The sequence below is a fragment of the Cyprinodon tularosa genome, unplaced genomic scaffold, assembly GCF_016077235.1.
Source record: "Cyprinodon tularosa strain WSP-4 unplaced genomic scaffold, ASM1607723v1 ctg41, whole genome shotgun sequence".
NCBI classification, from domain to species: domain Eukaryota; kingdom Metazoa; phylum Chordata; class Actinopteri; order Cyprinodontiformes; family Cyprinodontidae; genus Cyprinodon; species Cyprinodon tularosa.
Genome location: NW_024039130.1, coordinates 1,088,904 through 1,111,744, shown reverse-complemented (window position 1 = coordinate 1,111,744; position 22,841 = coordinate 1,088,904). Strand labels below are relative to the sequence as shown.

The 22,841-nt window shown below is 37.6% G+C and overlaps 1 protein-coding gene across 3 annotated transcripts in view; it reads left to right on the top strand.

Moving 5' to 3' along the window:
- The window catches only part of LOC119792101 (Down syndrome cell adhesion molecule-like protein 1 homolog), a 139,105-nt gene that overhangs the window by 5,736 nt on the left and 110,528 nt on the right, over positions 1-22,841 (top strand). For all 3 annotated transcript variants that reach the window (XR_005281939.1, XM_038298569.1, XM_038298568.1), the window contains exons 2-3: positions 3,454-3,774; positions 17,128-17,274. Coding sequence is in view for 2 of the 3 variants with exons in the window: in XM_038298569.1 (XP_038154497.1) it covers positions 3,454-3,774; positions 17,128-17,274 (468 nt within the window). In the remaining variant the exon portion in view is untranslated. The remainder of the gene's footprint in view (positions 1-3,453; positions 3,775-17,127; positions 17,275-22,841) is intronic.

Here is a 22,841-nt window from a genome sequence, read left to right as displayed (position 1 = left end):
TAAAGAGATTGGAATGGCCTTTATGTGACTTTGTCTGGGAATGTTTAAAGAAAAAGAAGAGTTAAAAAGGCAGAGGGATTTATTGCCCTGTTTTCTATGGACAGGACGGTGATGGTGTGAATTTCAGTCTGTGTGCATCTCTGTATGTGTGTCTGAGTGAATCTAGATGAGACAGAAAAAGCTGCATTATGCATAGAGGTTCACCATAGGCAATATCCTTGCCTCTGTAAGCATACATATTCATAATCCATTTTCATATCCACAGCAAAAAAGTGGTGGTGGTGGTGGTGGTGGGGGAAATATATTGAAGCGCACAATACAAAAAATGTAACTACAAAATTGCCTCAAAAACTAGAAACACAAAAAATAGGTTAATCATTCATCTGACAAAGAAATCTTTTTCTTTTGGTTTCAAATAGAATAACATTGATATTATTCACTGTAATAAGAGAATCAAGCCTCGAAGGACAGATTCATAGTGCAGTACTTGAATGAATAAGGACTGCTCATTGTTGTTTATTAATCTACAGGAGGTGGAGCAAAAATAAAGCCTGGGGCACTTAACGGACTTAGAAATAGCTGGGATTAAATGCATCCTAAATAAAAAGGAATTTACCCTCAAACTGGTAAAGGAAACTGACTGGCTTTTAAATATTTAAAACATTGTACCATCATTTCTTAAACTTTGTAGCAAATTTTAAATTGCGCTTAAACTTTTTTTAATAAGATACAGGGAATACATTTTTTTTTTGTTGTGTAGATGAATAATGGCAATAAATTCTATGAAACTGACTGAACTCTTCCTTCAGGAGTATAGAAAGGGATATTTGGAGCCTTTTCATTTACCATTTCTAAGAGTTTCCAACAGGGTCATGGTAAGCTGATGCTTATCTCCAGTTGTATGTGGGCGAAAGGCAATTTTACACCCTTGGTGGGTTATTTCCAAAAGCAGTTCACCCATATTTTGTTTTCTTTCACTCTTTTGTCATTTTGAAACTGACAACAGGGGCAGGTCATTGTCATTGATGTTTTCTGATGGCTTCCTCCCTATTTACCTACAGTACTTTTAGCGTCACTCAGAGGTGTTGCTCTGCATCACACTGTAGTGCTCTCCGTGGTGCTGAAAGTGCAGACAGGTTTCCCTCAGAGCCTTTGAAAATGACTGACACGGAATCAAACAGCACAATGGATTGAACTTGACCTAAATTCCTATTTTAGAATAGCTGCTATAACATCATCTCTTTATCTGATTGTCATCTTTACCTTGCACGTGCACACATACTTTGACGGTACTATTTAGATGCATCCATGCAGTCAATATATTTTTTCTTTATCTTTGTACTTCCATGCCTTTGCTGCTGGTTTTGTTTGACATCAAAAGTGAGGTGCTGGTTAAACAATAACATCTCCATCCTTTTGACATCATCTGTCTAAAAAAAAAAAACCCAAAAAACTGAACAAACAAATATGAATGCGTTAACTTTTTCAACTTGTATAAAAACATTTTCTACCTTTTCTTTGTTATTCATATATTAAGTATCTAATTTTATTTATTTAACTATTAATGTGTGTTTCCCTTCTAGATAGAATGAACTGAAAATTAACAGTGTCAGTGAAAAGGAACACATGTATTGTGAATGCAAATGCCATGCAGAAAGAACCCACACTAAAACCATGCAAACAACTGCATCAACATTAAGCTACAGATTTTTTGATTGTTGGTTTGCGCTCAGATCTTAAAAAAAAAAAAAAAAAAAATATATATATATATATATATATATATATATATATATATATATATATATATATATATATATATATATATATATTTGGGACATCTCTCTTTTATCTTGTATTTAGCAGGTATTGATAATAATAATGGTGATGATAAGTAAAAACCTCAAGATTAAAGGTAAATTCAGGTTATCTTTATACCCTCAGTGAAGTATGAGGGTCTTTATTCTGTGAGGATGTAGACAATTGAATAGATTGGATTGAATAAATCCAGGCGTTGTTGATACAATCCATAAAAAAGAAGAAATAATTAAGCATCAGTGTCTGAGATGGAAATTCTTCAGCTTTAGGCCTTACATCTCCTCCTGGCATGCAGCCAAACTGAGCTCAGCACTTCCTTATGATCCTCAATATCCCCCTCCCATTCCGTGCCTAATCCCATCCAAAGACACATATACCACACAGACTAAAATGATGCATTAATACCCCACTTTAGATTAAATAAGGGTATTTTGAGAGGAGGAGAATGTTATCAGAGTATCTGACCAGCGCTGATACTGACTTACAGCAGTAGTGTTTTGCAGCAAGCATGTTTGGCATCCAGTAATTTTTGTCAAAGAGCACAAGAGAGAGGCCTTTGTACAGCTGAGGATATGTAAATCACAAAAAGCAACTTCTTTAGCTTTCTCCAGGTTACAGAACGTAATCAGGTATTTAAAAACAGGCTGGAGTTACGTGATATATTTCCTCCCCTACAAAGCCAGACATTCAAAGGATTCAATGGGTGAATTTTATTATGTTAGTAATGGTTGAATAATCCATATGAGGTGAGACATTATGGGTTAGAACGTCGATAAAGTTGTTTTGTTTAATTACAACCATCAAGTTCAAAATGTTGTTTTTTTATTACAGGATTGACCAATTATTATAGCTGCAGACTTTATGAAAAAAAAAAAAATGGCTTTAAGACTTTTTCTACCCTACGAATCTGAAAAGGCGAATATGGATGTATTTTAAGCTCCCTTTTACACTACTACCCTTGGATAAAAAAAGGCCCCTAGTTACCTTCAAATGTGAGTAAATTATTGAACAAGGCCCACTTGGTTGTTATTTAATCTGAGCATACATGTTATGTGAATAGAAGTCAGTAATAAGGCAGTGGGGTAGTTTTAAGAAGGTTAGTGTTACCTACTGTAAGGTGTCTCTAGTTGATGTTTTTGAGCAGTTTAACAACCGAAAGAAGACTTACAAAGTTAGACAGGACTGGTTTAGCTGAAACTATACTCACATTAGGTATTTCCCAAAAACTATTAGTTTTTCTGTCTTTATTAAATTGTAATTAACCAAAACTGACTTTAAGCCAACAATCAGTTTAATAGGTATCCTTCTTACACTAATGGTTATTCATATTGATGATTTTGATATGAATTATTTTTGTATTGTATCAATTTTGTATTGATTAATCTAAGGATTTTATTTAGCTGATAGTCTTAAGGGGTAAATGTCTGCTTTTGTAAATCTGTGTTTCTTGTAAAAAAAACAACAACAAAAGAACCCAAAAACCAAAACAATGTTGATTGTCTTTTAATATTTTGTAGATTGGTGTGTGTTTGGGATTTTACTTGGGATTTAAGAATCAACTATGACTGTCTCTTTTATACTTGTTTGGAACCTGAAGTCACCTCTTACGGGTTCTCCTCGTCCTTGTCACCCTAACAGCCAACAGTGAGGATGTTGTCTCCACTCGACTGTACTTTGTGAACGCCTCCCTGCAGCGAGTGACCTTCTCCAGCTCAGTGGGGGTGTCCCTGCCCTGCCCTGCGGGCGGCGCCCCCCATGCCGTCCTGCGTTGGTACCTGGCTGCTGGAGACGACATTTACGACGTGCCCCATATACGCCACGTTCATGCCAACGGCACTCTCCAGCTCTACCCTTTCTCCCCTTCTGCCTATAACAGCATCATCCACGACAACGAGTACTTCTGCACCGCTGAGAATCAAGCAGGCAAGATCCGAAGCCCCAGCATCCACATAAAAGCAGGTGAGGCTCAGACAAGCTGTAAACAACTAAAATTGAGGCAAGACATTTAGCATATACATTTTGTATATACAGTACAAACTCATTAAATAAATTTGAACATTGAAAGTTAATTTATTTCATTAACAATTAATTTCTATAAAGAGATGATTTGCCACTTACAGCTACTGAATATACATCATTTGATATTAGAATATCACGTCAGACTAATATGAAGCATTTTGTTTATTGAATGCTTAGTGAATTATTTTTTTAACACCTGGTTAAAGATTAGAATATGTCCGTATTCTGACAAATGAGCCACGTCCAGGAGCATATTTGGATTTATTGAAAATTTCTGTCTACAGCATTCTCCACAACTATTTGTAATTATGTTAAAGAAGTGTAAAAAGTACTTAAGTAGTAAATGTTAATTTCAGTAGCCTGATAATTCTAACATAACCAAAATCAAAATAGGAAACTTTAAAATAAGCTGCAATGGCAAAGTCAGTAAGCAGTAGTTCTGAATAAAAGTTCCTTGTACAAGTGTGCATTTTTTTAGTATGTTAAAAGATGGCGGGTCATTGTAGTGCAAATGCCTTAAATGTTCCAGCATATCTGAATACCCTGGCTGTGAGGCATGCGCTGGGTTCATCATAGAGACAGCCTGGGGAAAGAAACTATCTTGCGGCTGTTGATTTTAGCCGTAAGTGCTCTGTATCCCTTCCCTGAAGGTATGAGTTTGAACAGCATCTGGCAAGGATATGTGTGGTTGGCAGAGATGTTACTGTAGATGCTCTTTTTTGGCCCTAGACATGTATATGGAGGGATTGTAAAAATAATTACTAAAGCTCACTGTTAGAGAACTGTAGAGAAGACTCTAGTCTTGGAGTTAGTGTGTTATCTCAACAAGAATTAGATGGTATCTACAAACCAACAACTTATTTGGTATTTATGTTGAGGAAAACCTTTTCTGGCCCAACATACTGAACGTTTGGCCTATCCCAATGACAGCTGGAAATATAGAAGAGCAACATCTCAAATGGTTCTTGCATAACTGAGGTTTAAGTTGCATGCTGACCAGGTACCCCTCAGTTACAGCAAAGGAATGGCACAGAACATTTTATAGGAGATATTTTGAATAAGAAATTTCTGGCCTCTACCACAAAATTGAAAGTAGTTCATAATTGGGCCTTTCCACTGGATGATAATACCAAACATTTGACTCGATACTCTCTTCCAAATAGATCTCTAAGAGTAAAATCAACTTCCTGTCTTGGTGGTTCTTGTATTACTTCCCCTGTATGGCTCTCCCGCTCTGTCAGGAAAAGTCCAAGGGTCGTTTATTAGTAAAATATGCTTTTGCAATATACTAAAAGCAGGGCCATCTTGAATTAAGGGCTTAAAAAATGTGTTTTTAATTTGGGATTACATTTTCTGACAAACTTTTAAAGTTACCTTCACTACTGAAATGATATTCAACAAACCACATCACATTGGCTGATGATAACATCCTTTAAATTTCATATTTCAGCAGTGCTGTTTGACAGTGGCCATGCCAGCGGGTTATAAACCAAAGAAAGGTGTGTTTCTGTATGGCCAGCTAACACCCTTGTTTGGCTAGATAATCCCATTATGATTGACCTGATGATGCTCTAAAAGCTTGGACTGTAAACATTTAACACCTACTTTAAAGCTGATGTTTCAGCAGCAAATGCATTGAAGACAGTGTCCATACAGCAAGTTTTGAATTTATAATATGGGTTATATTTTATCACATGGAATGTAACACTTAATCATAATTTAGCCACACTTACTAGTTCACAAGAGATACAAAAAGGGGTCCCTGTTCCTCATGGACATATAATATTTTTTGTCACTACATCGAGTCTTGGTAGATCATAATGTTATCTAATTCCTCCAACTTGCCTTTGTAAGTCAACTGTTTTATCTGAACCAGGAACTACATATATCTTACTTAACCTAACAAATTTGAAGAAATATTTAGGGAAGATATACTACCACCAAGCTCAGATAAATTCTAAAATGCTTAATTCCTTCAGTTTTTCTCAATTTGTCTAAGACTTTGAAGCACCAAAAAGGATATATTGGAATACTTCATTATAATTTTAAAAAATGTTTTGCAGATTCATGCATATATTTTCTAATCCTTTGTAGTTTTAGTAGAATTTAGAGCCGTATTCCTTTTTTAAGTTTGTCTCTACTAACATTTCACATCCAGAGACTGATATGTTTGCTTTTATTTCTATTAGAAATAATTCAATTCAAGCTCTGTCAAAGTACATGGAAAGTGGCTTTTAACAACAAATCAGAAGTCCTTCTGTGTCATACTTACTCCTAATTGGATTTTGGTCTGAAATGTCACCATCCATCCATCCATCCATTTTCCTTCACACTTTATCCCAGCTGGGGTCGCGAGTGTTGGTGGTGCCTATCTCCTGCTGTCTATGGGCAAGAAGCAGGGTTGAATGTGACCAATATTCCTATAAATGAATATACTTATTTCTATTGAAATTTTAATAGAGGATTGTGACCATTTGCTGAAGAAAGTTAATGATCTCAATATCAGGGTGTTTTCCAGTGGACCAAAAGTTTAGTGGGTTATGGAAATGAGAGATTCAATTAACAGCGGATGCTAAAAGCTAGATGTGATGCCTTTTTGGTTGGGGATAGTGATTCGCCTACATGTTATGAATGCTGCCATATCAAAAAAAATAAATTATGAACAGTTTAGTTTGTGTCTTCACGTCGTTTGCCCATAGAAAGACGTTACTTGGATATAACCTAACCAAATATCTTCAGAACAGCTACAAATGACAAGTTAACCCTGTTTGGTACAGCTTAATCTATGATCTTCAGGTATGCTGTTTAGTCTTTTTTAGGCTTCCTTATGTTCTGTAATAAACCTTTGAAATCCTCAGAAACCATTTTTTTTTCATAACAAAATAAAATTACATCCAGATACACTCTATTTATTGATTAAATAACTTCTAATAGCAATTACCTGCACTAGAATTCAATTACAGAATCAGGGCATATGCAATCATATATATGGCACAAATGCATCCACAGTTTTCATATTTTTATTTGTTAAAATATGAACATTTAATTTTTTGTAGTTTGTTTATTTACTTTACAAGTATGCACATTGGTGTGGCAAATGCAATCCAAAAAAAAAAAAAAACTCATAGTTGAAATGTAACAAAAAGCAAAACCAAAAACTGTTATTAGATTTCTAAATATCACATCGTCATTTTAAAACCGTTTTGATCAAAACCTTGTAAAAAAACAGCCTTAGATAAGAGCTATGTGTCAAATTCGGATGTAATTTCAAACATTCGTTCAAAGGTTATCTTTGTCCATTTTCTGTTGAAGTGTCCTAATATGCCATTCAGTGACCCTGTGAATTAGTAAGATTTTTTTGACAACAGACACACAATCACACAAACAGTTGGCTCAGTGACCTGTCTGCACTCCCTGCCAAGGTCAGAGCTAGAGGGAGGTGATGAACACGCTGATGGAAGGTATTATTTTTCTGCTCATAAAGATACACTTGAAAATCCCGAACACACACATGCACCTACTCATCTGATTGATATTATGAATATATGTATACATAAAGAAGCTCCTTACATTCATATTCGCATCCATTTGAACTAAGACAGACAAAAAACAGACTCTCAGCCACACCAGCCTGACTACAGCTTATGCCAGCAAGCTAGTATAACAGTCACTCCATCTGTCCAATGAATGGAAAGTCCCAAAATTACACACATACACTCTAGCACATCCATAAATACAAATGCACTCATAGGTATTTACTACACAGTGTTTGGCTGCCAGCTCTTTGTCAGGTTATTTGGCAAAAAGGACTCAGCTATAGACAAATGAAGATATGAAAAAAAAAATCATGTAAAGAAGTGGAATTGGGGTCACAGTAAAACCAGATTCATTGTTGAATTTGTTCATGGACATAAAGTGACAGTTACCAGTTCCTTACAGTACTTCTTTATTTGCAAACACAGGTGAAATGTACTTTCTGAAGCGATTCTGAGATCTCCTTCTTTGACAAACACACCCATATGGTCTGTGTGGTCCCCAGAGGATGACAGTCCCTGCAGCATCACACTGACCTTCCAGATAGCCTCGGTGTAGAAGTGACCTTCCCTTCCAAATAATTACAACAATCAATTAAATGCTGAGGCAACAACAACTCTACAGCTCCATAACCAGACTGAAGTGCTTGTGTGTGCACCTCATTACCTCTGGAACCTAACGCAGCACAAAGGCACGCCTCTATTCTTTCTCTCACACCCACGTGTGTGCATACAAACTCGCTGGCTGTTGTTGCCAGGGGCAACAAAGGCGTGAGCGCCGGGGTGTGGCATACCCCGTCTCAGGTGGTGCACGGGAATGATGACAGCTGACAAGTCACAGTGAGACACCCTCCACAAAAAGCTGCCCTACGCCCTTCCTACCATCCAGGCATGTTTCCTTGGCTGTTGCCCTCTTCCACATCTTTGTGTTTACTCTGTTCATTCCTTATCTTTTTCTCAATCTTTCCATGCTAATACTGCTCAAATAGTATCACCATTACTTTTCTGAATAAATCCAGATTTATATAAGACAAAATAGATGGCTTGTTTTTTCCCTAGATATCTGTCACTGGACTCTTATTTGAAGCAAAGAAAAATAATACAACATTTCAGGAAAACAGACAAGGTTTAAAGCAAATATCCTTTCATGCAACTCCTGTGACTTACGCATTAGAATATAATTAAAAATAGTTTTAGATCGTGTACAATGTAGAAATTTAATAAAGACAAATTTCTGACATAACGACACATAATGTCCTGCCTCTAAATAATAGTCCTTCTGCTTCCCTATATAAGAAGGTCCTGCTTGCTAATGACAGTTGAGTTGCAAAGGGGATCAGGCGATAGCCCACACATGCATAGGATGAACATGCAGAAATGCAAAAAGACCTGATTTAAATCCAAGACCTTCTGCCAACCATGCTACATAATATACAAAAAGGCAAGCTGCTTCATTCTTTCATAAGCCTTTGCTTTCTGTTTTGTCCAGAAAATATTGTGGAGCAGCAAGCTAATTTTGACATCATCTCAAAATTTCCATGATATCACATGTGTTTTTCATATATTTAATTTAGTTTGACATATTTAATTGTCAGGAACTAAAAATGTAGGACCTTGTATTCAGGTGAAACAGACAGTAGGAAGTTTCAAAAAGTTTAATGAAAATAAACAGACAGAACATACAAAGCGGAGCTGTGGACCTGCTGCGACTGCGGGGGTGAGCTGGGGCACAACCCATCACTGGCAGTCTGCTTTAAGAAGAAACACAGGTAAGTGACCATGATAATCTGACGAAAGATGATTATCATTTGAGTCACTTACCTGGTTTAACAGTTCAGTCCATCCCCTTGGGTGAGGCAGGATCCAGCCGATGCACTGCCGGTGAGATGCAGCACAGAGCCGCCCAGAGTGTCCCCGATGCAGCAGCCTCTGTGAACAGGCAGGAGCCCGAGCCAGGACAGGGAAACAGTCCGGCAGGAACAAACAGATACAGGATTCCAGAAATCCACAGAGTGTTCAGGCAGAATCAGAGTTCCATTGGTCCAGCAGAGAGCTCAGGCAGACACGCTCAGACAGAAAACAGGAAGGCTCAGTAGTTCAGAGGCAGAAACATGACATGCCACCAGTGAATCTATGGAACTTTAAACTGGCTCTCTCCACAGAACCAAAACAGGAACAGGACACGCTCATTGGAGAAGAGCCAGGAAAGGATCAGGAATCACCAAGACACGACAAAACACCCTCTCTAACCACTGGCCTCCGAGAACGCAAACAGGGACTGTGGAAATCACCAATTATCGCCAACTAAAACTAGAAATCAAACAAACAAACTCAATGAACAAACATCCTCAATGATCTGGCCCTGATAGCTGGGCTGACCCGGATGTAAAGCAGCAGGTGCAGGTGGATAAGATGAATAATGATAAGTAAACAGTATGGTTAGGTGGGTGAGTGAAATTAACAATTAGGTCAGCTATTTTATTTTATGGAGGAATTTTGGCTCACTCTTCTTTTCTCTAAAATAGTTTTAACTATCAATCACTGCTGTGCCTCTTGCCTTGAGTCCAAACTTTTTTTCAGTTATTGAATCATTCGGGTTTCCCTCAGATCAATTTTTCATAGAATGAAAAGTGAACCACAGCTATTTCATAACAGGCTGTAAACATATTTTTATTTTCTGCCAGAAAGGTTTGGTTAGTACGACGGAGTATTAGGGCCAGGCTAGAGATATATTTTTTTCTTCTCTTTCGAGAATAAAGTCGTAACATTACCAGAATAAAGTCATAAAATTACAAGAAACTTGGAGTCAAATACTGACACAAGTCAAAATGACCCGCGTGTCACATGGGGACATTGTATCACCTGATGTGCATGTGATCTGCAACACATTTTTAAAACCTAAAAAGTTATTTTGGGTTGCTGGTGTATAGAAGCAAAGCATTGATATTGGGGGTGAGACAAGTCGAATGAACTGTGAGACCACTTTATTATCAGTCCTTTAAAGCAGAAGTGTGTTATGCTAGGAGTCTGAATCGGTAGATCTTCTGCAGATTTTCCGACTCAAGCCTTACCTATCGAGATTAACTTGCCTCTGTTGTTGAAGAAAAATTTGTAGTCCTGGGATAATATGAGATGCAAAGTGGCAGAACCTGGTTAAACTTGTACTTGTTGTGTCGTCCTCCTGGTACCTGGTCATCAGGGCAGCAGTCTTCCCAGACTTCCCTCTCCCCAGACAACTTCTCCGGCTCCACTTGGAGAAGCCTAAAGCTTTCTCAGGCCCTTCGAGTCTCTCCATCCTGTACTGGATTTTTCTCTAGTGCTCCTTCTGGTGGGACGTGCCTGGAACACCTCGTGAGGGAGGAATCCAGAGGGAATCTGAAAAAAATGTCCGACCCACCTCGCCTGACCCCTATTGATGTAGAGGAGAAGCAGCTGTACTCCACGGTTCTACCAAATGATTGGAGCTCCTAAGCCTATCTCTAAGCGAGTACCAAGCCACCCGGCGGAGAAAGCTTATGTTAGCAGCTTGTATCCGTGATTTGATTCTTTTAGTCATGATCCAGATTTGATGACCATAAGTGAGGGTAAAAATGTAGACCGACTGGTAAATAGACAGGTTTGCCTTTTCACTCAGCTCTATCTTTACCAAAATAGACAGGTGCAGCCTCTGCATTATAGCAGCAGCCACCGTGATTTGTCTATCGATCTCTCGCTCAGTTCTCCCACCACTTGTGAACAGGACACCAGTCCACAAAGGTTATGAACAGAACAGGGGACAGAGGGCAGCCCTGTCAAAGTCTTACATGTTCTGGTAACAGGTCCACTTCATGCCGGCAATATGGACCAAACCACCCACTTGTGCAGAGACCGGTTGGCCCCTGACCAGTTTGCAGGGGTTGGCAGGGGCCAGCAGGGTTAGGGTTATTTTTTTCTAAATTTCAGGTGAAATAATTTATGTGGGAATTGACAGCGAACATACTCTAAAAATGTGATAGAAGAAATAAACTGTATGAGTCAACACAGTTTATTAACAGCTGTTTACACAAACACAATACAATGAAAGGGACACCTGTTCTTGAAGGCTAACATCATCTTGTTTTTTGTTCCAACTAACATACACAGAACTACAAAGCTTCTAAAAGTATGTATTGAGCCTTTTTCTTCATTTGTTTTGCCTTTATTTCTTTCTAACACATAAAATCTGAAATTCAAAGCTTTGTTGTCGTTTTTTTTTATTCTATACTGCTTCATTTCATTAAAACCACATACATTAGGAACTCTTGTGTTTCATTATGTTCCTCCATTTTTTTTTGCATTCTCCCCTCGCTTTATAAATAAGTAAATGCAGTATTTGGTTTCCCTGTCGTTAATTATTGAAGCGACAGTGATATAAGACTCGACTCCCAGTGCGCCCAGTTGCCCAGACTCGCGTTTAAGCTCATCTCCTGGCAACCCGGCTGCTTATAGGGAGGCATCAGTAACATCCTAATAATTCGGCAGCACATGCGATTAGAGGAAAGTGCAATTTACACACAAATCAGTCAGGATACCATTTGCATCGTGTTACACAGCTTAAGAGAATGGATATCTGATCCCACACTCCCATGTCATTCTCAGATCGTTGAATAATGTGTGGTACATTACAATACTTGCTTCTTTTGTGATGCCCATGTTTTTTACAGGGGAACTTGAAGCTTATTTGACATATTTCAAGTAGGAAAAGGAGTAGTGCCACAACAGCTTCTGAAAAGGTGTGAGGAGTAAGACAATTGACCTTGACTGGATCTGAACTTTCGTTGAACGAAAATGTGATATCTGTCATCGTTGCTGCAAGTATTTACAAGCTGTCAAGTTGATTTTAAACACTCTCAGAGAACCTCAGTGGGCATTTGGGATTTTGCTTACTATTGACAGGAGGCAGCCAGGTCAGTCGGAGAGTTAATAAATGATTGAAAGGATTGGCTCAGTCACAACAGCCGAGGCTATTCTGTCGATCTAGACTATTGATCCACTGCTGGATCCATCAATTAAATTCTAGGGTTGTTTAAATGAAGAAATAAAAAAAATACATGATTAGAATGGCTTATATTAGCTAGCTCAAATTACTGCTCTGAATCGGATTACCAGAGCAATGGAATAAGTATCTTTTAAATTTCGTCACATCACAAAAAAGACATATATCATGTTCCATATGTTATGTATTCAGAACTCTATTCTAAAACTCTAAATAAAATTTAATTTAAGCATTTTTTTAAAAAGTCCCTAGATTCATAAATGTAATCCAACAAATGCATTCATTAGACATGTCAAGGATGAAATTGTGGAAAGTATTCCAAAAAGGATTAGGTTGTAAAAATTATATCCAAAGCTTCGAATACCTTTATCAAGTTCTGTGGAGATTTAATGAGTGTGGCACAACTATAAATCTAGAAAGAGACTGCCTTCAACTGAACTAAAAGAAGAAGACTCAATTTAATCAAGAATCAGTTTAAAGAGCAGCAAATAGTTGGGCATGTGTACTCTTGTACACATTAGCATGTTTTCAGAAATCCACAGTTCATGTTGGAGAATCTGTTGCTGGACAATTATTAGCCATTCAAATAAAAATAATCTTTAGTTTAAAGAAAAAAGGCAAGAGAAAAAAAGTAGTAGCTAAAAGAAATGTAGAAGGAAGTACACATACCATTTGATGGAAGCCTTTAAGGACACAACAACTATAAAAAAGGCTTTGATCCAACATTTAACTTTTTTGCTTCAAAATGACTGTAAATAAAATCAGTATTCAAGCTTAGGTCAGTCTTTTTGTTAAATTTACATTTTGTATGTGAAATTGCCCAGTCAAACATTATTTTGAATGTCCTTTCACATATGATCTCAATCTTAATTTAGATTTTTAAGCTATTCTCGAAATAATAGGTTATTTGCCCTTCTATGCAAAGCAAATGCAGACATACCCAAACCGACCAGCAGGAATTGTAATAATAATTCATTAAAAAAAAATACTGACCCAGGAGAGATAGATATAAAACTACACCACACTTTTCATTTTTTTTTTACAAAATAATATCTAACTTCCATTTCAAAAGCAGGCTATACTCGGCTATAGTCAATCTATCAAATGAAATCCCAATAAAACATAATTTGGTTGTGATACGACTAAATGGGAAAAGGTTCAAGGGGTAAGAAGATATTTAGTAAAACCTCAGTAAAATCTATGGAGCACTTTTATATGACTGATCGGCAAAAATGCAAGCATAGACATTAAACAAGTAAGCCAGACACACGCAAAATGCAAATAGATTTTTGATACAATTTATTTAGATTAATTTGTTTGGTAGGTTCACATATACTCTACAGTATGTTACTTCATTAGCTACATAAAAGAAAGACACCATATAAGAATAAGGTGTTTGCGAATAAATTAAGTAAGTATGTGCTTTCAGCTGGACCCTTTTTTAGAAGTTGACACAGCAAGTTATCACAGTTTGCACACAGACTTGGCAGATGCCCCTCTCCACGAGGATTCAAACCTGGTTCCTCTGTATAAGAGAAGCAAACAGCCCGCTACAGCACCGAGGGACATGCTTATGAATAAAGTACAACTTTAAAATCAATAACAAGAACGACTCAAAAGACTTGGGTGAATAAAGCTCAAATTAGAAGGTGAAAGACTTTCCAACGTTTCAACAAGGACGTTGACTTTGGTTTCACTGGGTTCCAGTGACAGTAGCGGTTGGCATAAAGCATTATTAATGACCAAGGAACCTGGCCTTCAGGCTAGGCGTTAATTATATCACTGGAGAGCTGGGGGAAGAGAGCAGGAGGGGTGAGGCCACTCCCAGTCTTGTGCACATGTGTGTGTGTGTGTGTGTGTGTATAAGTGTGTACATTTTACATTGTTAAGCCATTACTGTCCTAATTTCTAAAGTGATGCCCGGTTGATAGATTGCCTGAATCTGTCCCCAATATCAGCCCAGACACTATCAGATTTCTGTAATTGTGTTTTTCTCATCTTACTCATGTCAGATAGTACTCTTTTTGTCCGTATCAGCATTACAGGACAAAAAAAAAGATATACTAAATTCCCCTCTAAACAAATCAGCTCCTCACTTTAGGTTAGAAACAATGCACTGCTCAGTGGAGTCAGTGTGCCCTTGAACTATCTATCTCTCCCTCTTATCAAGATAATGCATCAAATTAATTTCACCTTACTTAATTTATCTGATGAAAATCTATGCTCTGATTTAACAATTCACTTTTTTCCACTAATCTGAATGTGACAGAGTTTACTGGAGAGATAATTTGGTTAGCTAAAGGCTACTGTTTTCATTATTAAGCCCGTCTTAATCACCACCATCCTCTCCGTACACTGGCACAGATTCGTAGTCTAGTTCTTGGCGTGCCATGAGCAGAGGGTGTGTTTTTGATAGCTGGCGCCTGCATGTGACAGCACCATCGGCTGCGAGCGGTCCTCCACTCTTTGCCGTCTCATAGCATCTGTGGCGCTGTGCTTTAAAAGGCCAGGGGCCGATCACTGTGCATCCCCTTTAACGCATCTCAAAGTCAGGCCTCCTTAAAGTCAAACTGTGGCTCTTCGTCTGAAGTTAAAAAGTCCATCACTGTTCTAATGTAGTTCAACTGAATACCAGCCAGCATTTTTTCACTGGACAGATAGATGTAAACTGTCATAGTATACACACCATTAATAAGAGGAAATAAGCTAACATTTTATTTTAGAAAACTTTGTGGGGTTTTTTTCTGTTCAAGTCATATGTACATTTAGGTTTTATACCCATTAAGTTAGTTATTGTTTTATTTACAATCATAAACCTTCAACAAAACAAAACGGTATGGTTATTAACATGTTTTTTTTTTTTTATATAAAAAGTGTAATGTTTAAGCTCAAACACCAGGGTGTCAAATGTCAGTTGCAATTGCTGCTATTACAAATGTAATGGACGTTTTCCAGATCCTCAATATATATATGTTTGGACTTTGAATATCTGCCATTCTAGACTTTCTGTTTAAGGTTTGATTTTGGGTTCACAGTCATACTTTATTGTATGTCATTCTGTATTTATTTTATTTCTAAATTCTTACTTTTTCTCTTCCTTCTTGTCTCTTTTTAGCATTTTTGCTATTATTTATTCTTTTGTCTAGTTTTAGTTATTGATTCTGTTATGCTTAGGTTATGTTTTCTAAAGCTTCAGTTATCTCCTTTCCTTCTCTTATGCTCTAGTTTTCACCTTGGTTATTCCTTATTTTGTAGTCATTAGTTTTATTCCCCTTAATGCTTATTTAAGTTCTTTTCTAGTTACAGTTACACCCTGTTTTCACTGGTTACTCTTTTTTGCCCCCTAGTGCCCCTTTCCTTTCCCCTTAGCTCCTTTCTAGCTGCTTCTGTCCACACCTGCTCCCAATTAACTGATTACTCCACTTTTGGTTGTCTTCCATATATGTTTCTCTGCAGTTTCATAGTATTGAATTATCTTAATTCCTTCTTGTATGTTTCTCCTGAGCTTCTCTAGTTTTTGTTTACTGAGTTCCCAGCCTGTTATTACTGGATTTATGTCTTTGTACCATCTACCTCACCCTGAAAACTGCAAGAACCACCTCCTCTACTCTGCATTACAGTCCACAACAACATCCACCAACCTTGAAAAACTTACCCTCCTCTCTTATCTTTATAGTGACTGTTTTTCTAAGACTTGATATGTGCATTATTTACCTCCATCATTTTTTATATAAACTTAGATTTCATGAAGAAAATGATCTCAACAGCATAATGACAACAGTGCTATTAATTTTTAAACTGCTGTCAGACAACATTTGCTCTGAATCAACACTATAATAATAATGTTTGAGTTGAATTGAATGGTGGCTATCGTGTGTTTTGATTGTTTTTTTTTTTTAAACTTATGCAGTGTTTTGCATATGGGATCAGTGTTGGTCTCATCTTCCAAAATTTCCTACAGTGTCCACTACAGTGGAGCAAACTACAAAAACAAAATGTCCTCTGGCTTTCCTTTAAAAGTGGCTTTCTTCTTGTATCTCCTCTGTGAAGAATATTTTGTTATTATTAAGCAGTAATTTGCTCAACAGCTGGTTGTCTTTTCAGTGCATTCTCCCATTCTAGACAGAGATAACACTCTGGACAAATCCAGAAAGCTGTTAAGTGTGGTGATCTTAGCTTTTAGGTTACTCCATATGTTATCAAATTTTTAGGATGTAGCCTACTTAATATTGCTCTAAGACATATGAAAAATTTGTCTCAGAGCAAAATTTGCTTGGTTACCTAAACAGTGATTAAACCTTATCAACTTTATCCTTGATCACTCAGCTGTTTTCTTTATATTGCTGTTTACTCAATAATCTTTTCTATGAAATCCCTCCAAAGTTGGAACTGTATTAAAGACAGATAAACACAATACTTGCTTATAATGTTGAATCTGTGGAGGAAAGGACACGTCCGAATTTTTACAATTGTATTTAAAAGAGTATTGAAACAAAAAAAAAACTGCACTTTAACACAGCAAAAAATGCAATGGGCATTCTTCTACTTTTAAGGATAATAATTTAATATTTTTTGCTTCTTAATTGATCATACAATTTAACATCCCCTTTAAATATATTCAAAGGTCTATTTTACTTTTTAGATTAATACAGCGTTTTGTTATAAGTTCAAGTTTAGTAACTAGATTACCATCACATTGTATATTCTTTAAAACACTAACCAAAACTTTTCTCATTCTATATCCAGTTTTCAGGGAGCCCTATACAGTCCGTGTGGCTGACCAGCACTCCATGCGGGGTAATGTTGCCGTATTCAAGTGCCTCATCCCTTCAGCTGTTCAGGAGTATGTCAGCGTGGTGTCCTGGGAGAAAGACACCGTTTCCATCGTCCCTGGTAGGACATTATGATGGCAGTTTTCATTATTGATTCATAAAACATTAAGCTACCAAAAATACAGAAAGAGTGTCATAAAGCATTAACACATTTGTTTGATGGGTAATATCAAGCACATACAAAAATGTGATGTCAATAGTCTTTGTTGTTTTTTTCTTTTTGCCTATGTCCAAGTCAGTGGATTTTATTTGCTTCAGTGAGAGAATGTATACAGTAAGAGTTTCAACAGAAGGCAGACTTACTAAAAACTTATTATGTGGATAAATATGCATTACTATTTTTTCTCTAATTCAGTGCCAACACATGGCAGGAACAAGATTTTTTTTTTTTTAACTGCTGGGTCCGACAAATAACTTTTTCCTGTTTTCCCCTGTATTCAAATACAGCACATTTAGAATATTTCTGGTTACCTAAAACATATGAACATAAAAACACAGACATACAGTGGGGAAACTAAAGGCACAGCATCCAATTAAAGCACATTATACTGTTCTTTTAAAAGATCCATGAGAGAAGTAAAACTGATATTTTTTAATCAAGATTATAACTTGAATATATACAACCTGCCTGTGGCTATTTGGTTGAAAATATATTTGACAGAGAGGCAAAGATTTGAATGTGTTGACTGAAAAGAGGGGGGACTCTTAAGTATACAGTCTGACAAGTGACACACTTGTGTAGCTGCACATGTAAAAAGTCAGCAGCTACACCTCTGCATCTACAGGTAGCAGCAGTTTTCCTTACTCCACTCGATCCTTTGTTTAAATCATTCAACAAAGTATTGATATCAGTCTGAAACTGAGCCTACTACTTGACATTCTTTTTCTATGCATTGCCATAGGTGTGTGCATCTGACAGTGTTCAGGTTTGCGTGTCACAGTGTAAACATCTGCTCCATAGAGCTATGGCAAATTGCAGGATGTCAGATGAGACTGTTTAGGTCAGATGATACGTTTTGCTCACCCTGCCCTTTATCTCCCTCTCTGTTGTGGAGCACTCATTTCATCTCTCTGCAGTACATGTGCTTATGTGTATAAAGGTGTGTTTGTGCTCCTCTTTGTACAATTCTGTCCTTCACACAGGAGGACCCATTGATCCAACACAATAATAGTGTGTATGTGCATGTGTGTGGCCTGAGGGGGGTTCCCAGTCTGGATCGATAAAGCTTGTTGTTGGATTCCCCTCTCTCTTGTCACGGATCTCTCTGTGCGAGAGTGGTGAGACCAGGCAAGTCTGTTTGACTCATAGCTCAGAGTGTGAATGTCTACGCTTGTGTGTGCGTGTGTTAGTAAAAACCAGCGTATCATGTTTGTGTGCTAAGCACTCAGTGGGAGTATGGTATTGATCATTTGGTAAAACATGCACACATAAACAACTAAAAGCATGTTGGAAGAGTGTCTCTCATGCACAGACATAAGTACATGTGTAAAGAAACGGTTTCTAAAGATTTAAGCAGTGATACATCCCCCCTAAAAAAAATCAGGAATTAGGATCTACCTTTTTGAAAAGATAAAGTTTAAATAAATAGGTACAAGTTGCCATGAGTTTTCTCCATAGGCTGACCGGACTCTGGATGCAGCATACTTTAAAGCCTTCATGGATGGATGGGAATAAATAAATGCATTACCAGTTAATGACTAATTAAATTTTAACAGTTGATAACTAATTAAATGGTGTATTTTCAAGATCCCAGTTTTGTGGAAAACAACTATTAAACAATCGGTGTTATTTATGTCACATTTCTCAGATCAGAGGACAAAGAATATGAAAAAATCCATCTAGAAAAAATATATTGGGCTATTAATGACTGTCCCAAACCTCTTGATGCTGTGTGCAGCACTTTGCACAGAGGCGTCTGTAATAAATGTGCTATAAATACAAACATATATAAATAAATTAAATCTACCTTTCAGAGAGGCCTTCTATTATTGTAGATCTTTGAGCTAATCTCATAAAAAATGTGAGCAAAACCAAAATTGTTTATACGTGTGTTTATATTTTTGTTGAGTGTAATACATTTAGCTTTTTTTTTAAGATAAAAAAACCTAAATTACATTAAATAGTATATATACATAAAACCTCAAAGATATATGTCTCTTTGTTTCTATCCTGTTCAAGGTGTCTTTTTCGTTTTATTCTTCACCAGCAAATAAGTAGAAGGCTGAAATCATGCTTTCAAATTTGATTTAGTTGAAAAATCCAAAAGGTAGATAAAACCACAATGTTCACTTTTCAATGAAGCTGTAAAAAGTTTAGTTCAGTAAAAGATAATTACAGTTTATCAAAGTTCAACATTAACCAATTGTGCTAAAGAGCAGTAACATAAGAGATGTTATATTATGAATCAAAGATGCTGATTGTTTGCTAGTTTTTCTCTCTAAATATAGCAGGGAATCATTATTTTCTTTATTTTTTTTAAATGAGAAACTGCATTCCAAACCGGTCAAATATTCATTTAAATAAACCGTGGAGCCTTTTTCTCTTTATTCCCTCTACTCCTTCTCTCTCCCTACAGCTGATAAGTTGGAGTTACCAGTAAGACAGAGGATCTGTTCTTTTCAGCCATTTTTTACTCAAAGGGTGTTCTCATCTCTAAGCGTTCTTGGTACAGACTGGTGGCCTGTGTTGATGGCTCCACACACAAGGACTTACACACTTAACACTGACCCAAACTGAGTTCCCCTCGGAAGCGTTCCTGTCTCCATCCATCCATCCATCCATCCATCCATCCATCCATCCATCCATCCATCCATCCATCCATCCATCCATCCATCCATCCATCCATCCATCCATCCATCCATCCATCCATCCATCCATCCATCCATCCATCCATCCGCTTGTGGTTACATGCTAAACTTTCATCCTCTGATCTAATGAGATGAGAAAGCTCTGATGCTTTGCCATTTATTAGAGACAATACTAGGTGTTGGCTTGACAAAATGACATATGTCACCCAGACCCTGTGTTGGTCAATAAAACTGAGTTCAAAAAGGCTTTGATGAAGAGGGAGGATGGTGTTTGATGACAGTCGGCCTCACTGTGATTCGACCCTTCTGGGGTCTCGTGTCAGTATTTGACAGCCAAATCTGTTTGCTTTTGTGGCCTACACATAGAGCAATGCTGGTGAATGGGGGTTATGGGTAAATTTACAGAAAGACAGTCGGATTGTCAAACAGAGGAGGGCCAAGTGTGTTGACTAGCTCTTGTAGCTTTTACTGAGTTGTCATAACCGCTGCTTTTACCTTTTACTTTATTTTTCCATGTAACCATGCCTCTCTGTTTAATTTGTGGTTTTCTGTCACTTATGTAAGAATTAGCATTTGTTTTCTTCTCAGTTAGGGAACTGAAGGAGTACAATCTGACGGATGTGTAATAAAAAAACTTTGTCGGTGTATGTGTGTGCATGTGTGTGTGTGGGGGGGGTTGTTGGGGGGGTATGAAACGGTGTGTATCTCCTTTTCCAGTTGGAGCTTAGAACAGTGTGAGTTTTATCCAATCACCATGGAAACCAGTGGAATGCGGCAGGCGCAATGAGGAAGGTGTGAGGATGCATCGCTGCTTGATTTTTATTAGTGCATCACCATGGCTCAGCTCCACCATACTTATGCTCACACACATGCATACACACAGGCAAACAGAGAACAGAGATGCATATTTCTATTCCATCTTAGGATGTAGGACAGGGAAACTGATCTAGCTTATTGTTAATACTGTCTGTTAAACATGTAGAAGAAATATTAACCAAAAAAATGTTAACCAAAAAAAATGTCCAGGTTTGATTTTAATGCCTCATGACAAAAAGAAAAAACATCAAGTGTCCTTTTCAAAGTTTGGATTTAAGTCCAGTTAGGCTGCTGAGACATTCATATATACATATCATTGCAAATAAATCAAGATGTTTGAAAGGCAAGAGTTTGTTAAAGAAGAATAGGCCAAAACTGATGTCAAAAACCCACTGCCAGTCATCTCAAATGCTTATTTTTCCAGCAATGGGTAGGATGGGGAGTGAGGGGACAATGGGTTATTCGCATAGCGCCATATTGGTTGGATATAGTTTGACCATTTAGAAATTAAAATCTGGACAAAAAAAAAAACATTTCTCAACACCACTGATTCGTTACAACTGTTTCATTTAAAAGTGTGCTATGCTTGAGTTTATTCATAGAGGGTGGTGCTGCTTGGAAACTGATTTGTTCGTAACTTTCAAATCATTAGCAGAAAAAAAGACTAGCAGTGAGTGTTTCATAAAGGGTGTTGAAAAAATGGACATAAGTGATTTTGTGTTCTCTGATTGAAGCTGTTTAATCGCTTATCTCTTTGATACTCACTATATGCCTCTCTGAGTAAAGTGTTTTGCCACTGCTGCAGTTCCTGTCTTAGTCTCCATTTTGTGTCCTCTCTGCAGAGGCCCAACACCTCTCTCCATCCCTTCATCTATCCACTCTTAACTTTCTCCTACTCTTGTCCTTCCTTTTTAGAGGCACTTATTTTGAGATAGCAAAGTGACAATGCCTGGCCTGTTCCATTCATTCCATCACACGAAAAAGTGAGCACAAGATAGACCCAAAACTACAGAACCAGCAGAAAACAGAGGGATGCAAAGTGGCACAAAAGCATGACATGCTAAATTATGCAGATGGCAAAGCGACTATGGGATGGAGAGACAACAGAATAAGTTAGGTACATAGGGACGTATGAGAGTGTGTGCAGATGGACAAAGAGAGAGGTGTATGTTTTAGTTTTCCTGCTGTCCACAGCACCCAAGGGAGAAGGGGAAGGCCAGGGGCTTTAAAACCCCCAATCATTAAAGATGCATCTGACAAGTTTCTCCATCCTGTCTCCTCTGTCTCTCTTTGTCCTTTTGTAATATCCCCCGTTACTGTCTGACCATTAACCATTATACACAGCTATGTGTACTTTCTGTTAGCAGTGAAGCAGTTTAGACCTCAAGTAAAAGGTAGTGGAAGAGGGCAGTCAAGAGGTTAGCTGGGGAGGGGAAATGGGTTTTGTTTACTTATTGATGTGTGTTTATGGGCTATGGTGTATGCATGTCCGTGTGCGACAACCTGGCTGTGATGTGTGTTGGGCTGTGTTATTTATTCAGCATTCGTGTTTGGATGTTTTACAGAGAGAACAGGTGCAGGGCGACTGCGTGTGTGTGTGTGTTTAGGGGGGGTTGTTTGTTGGTGAGACAGACAGAAACGGAGAGTCAGACACATGGGCATCCACTGCTGTCCGGGCAATGATAGACCTCCAGTGTTTATCGGTTTAATTAACCTGATTTGAATGTAGATAGATAGATAGATAGATAGATAGATAGATAGATAGATAGATAGATAGATAGATAGATAGATAGATAGATAGATAGATAGATAGATAGATAGATAGATAGATAGATAGATAGATAGATAGATAGAAAGAAAGAAAGAAAGAAAGAAAGAAAGAAAGAAAGAAAGAGAAAGAGAACATGGACGTTCAGACTGAAATGGCGGGAGAGATGGAGGGAGATTGAAGGAGGATAGGAGGGAGGTAGAAAGTGAGGGAGGGCTGTGCACGAGGAGAATTTC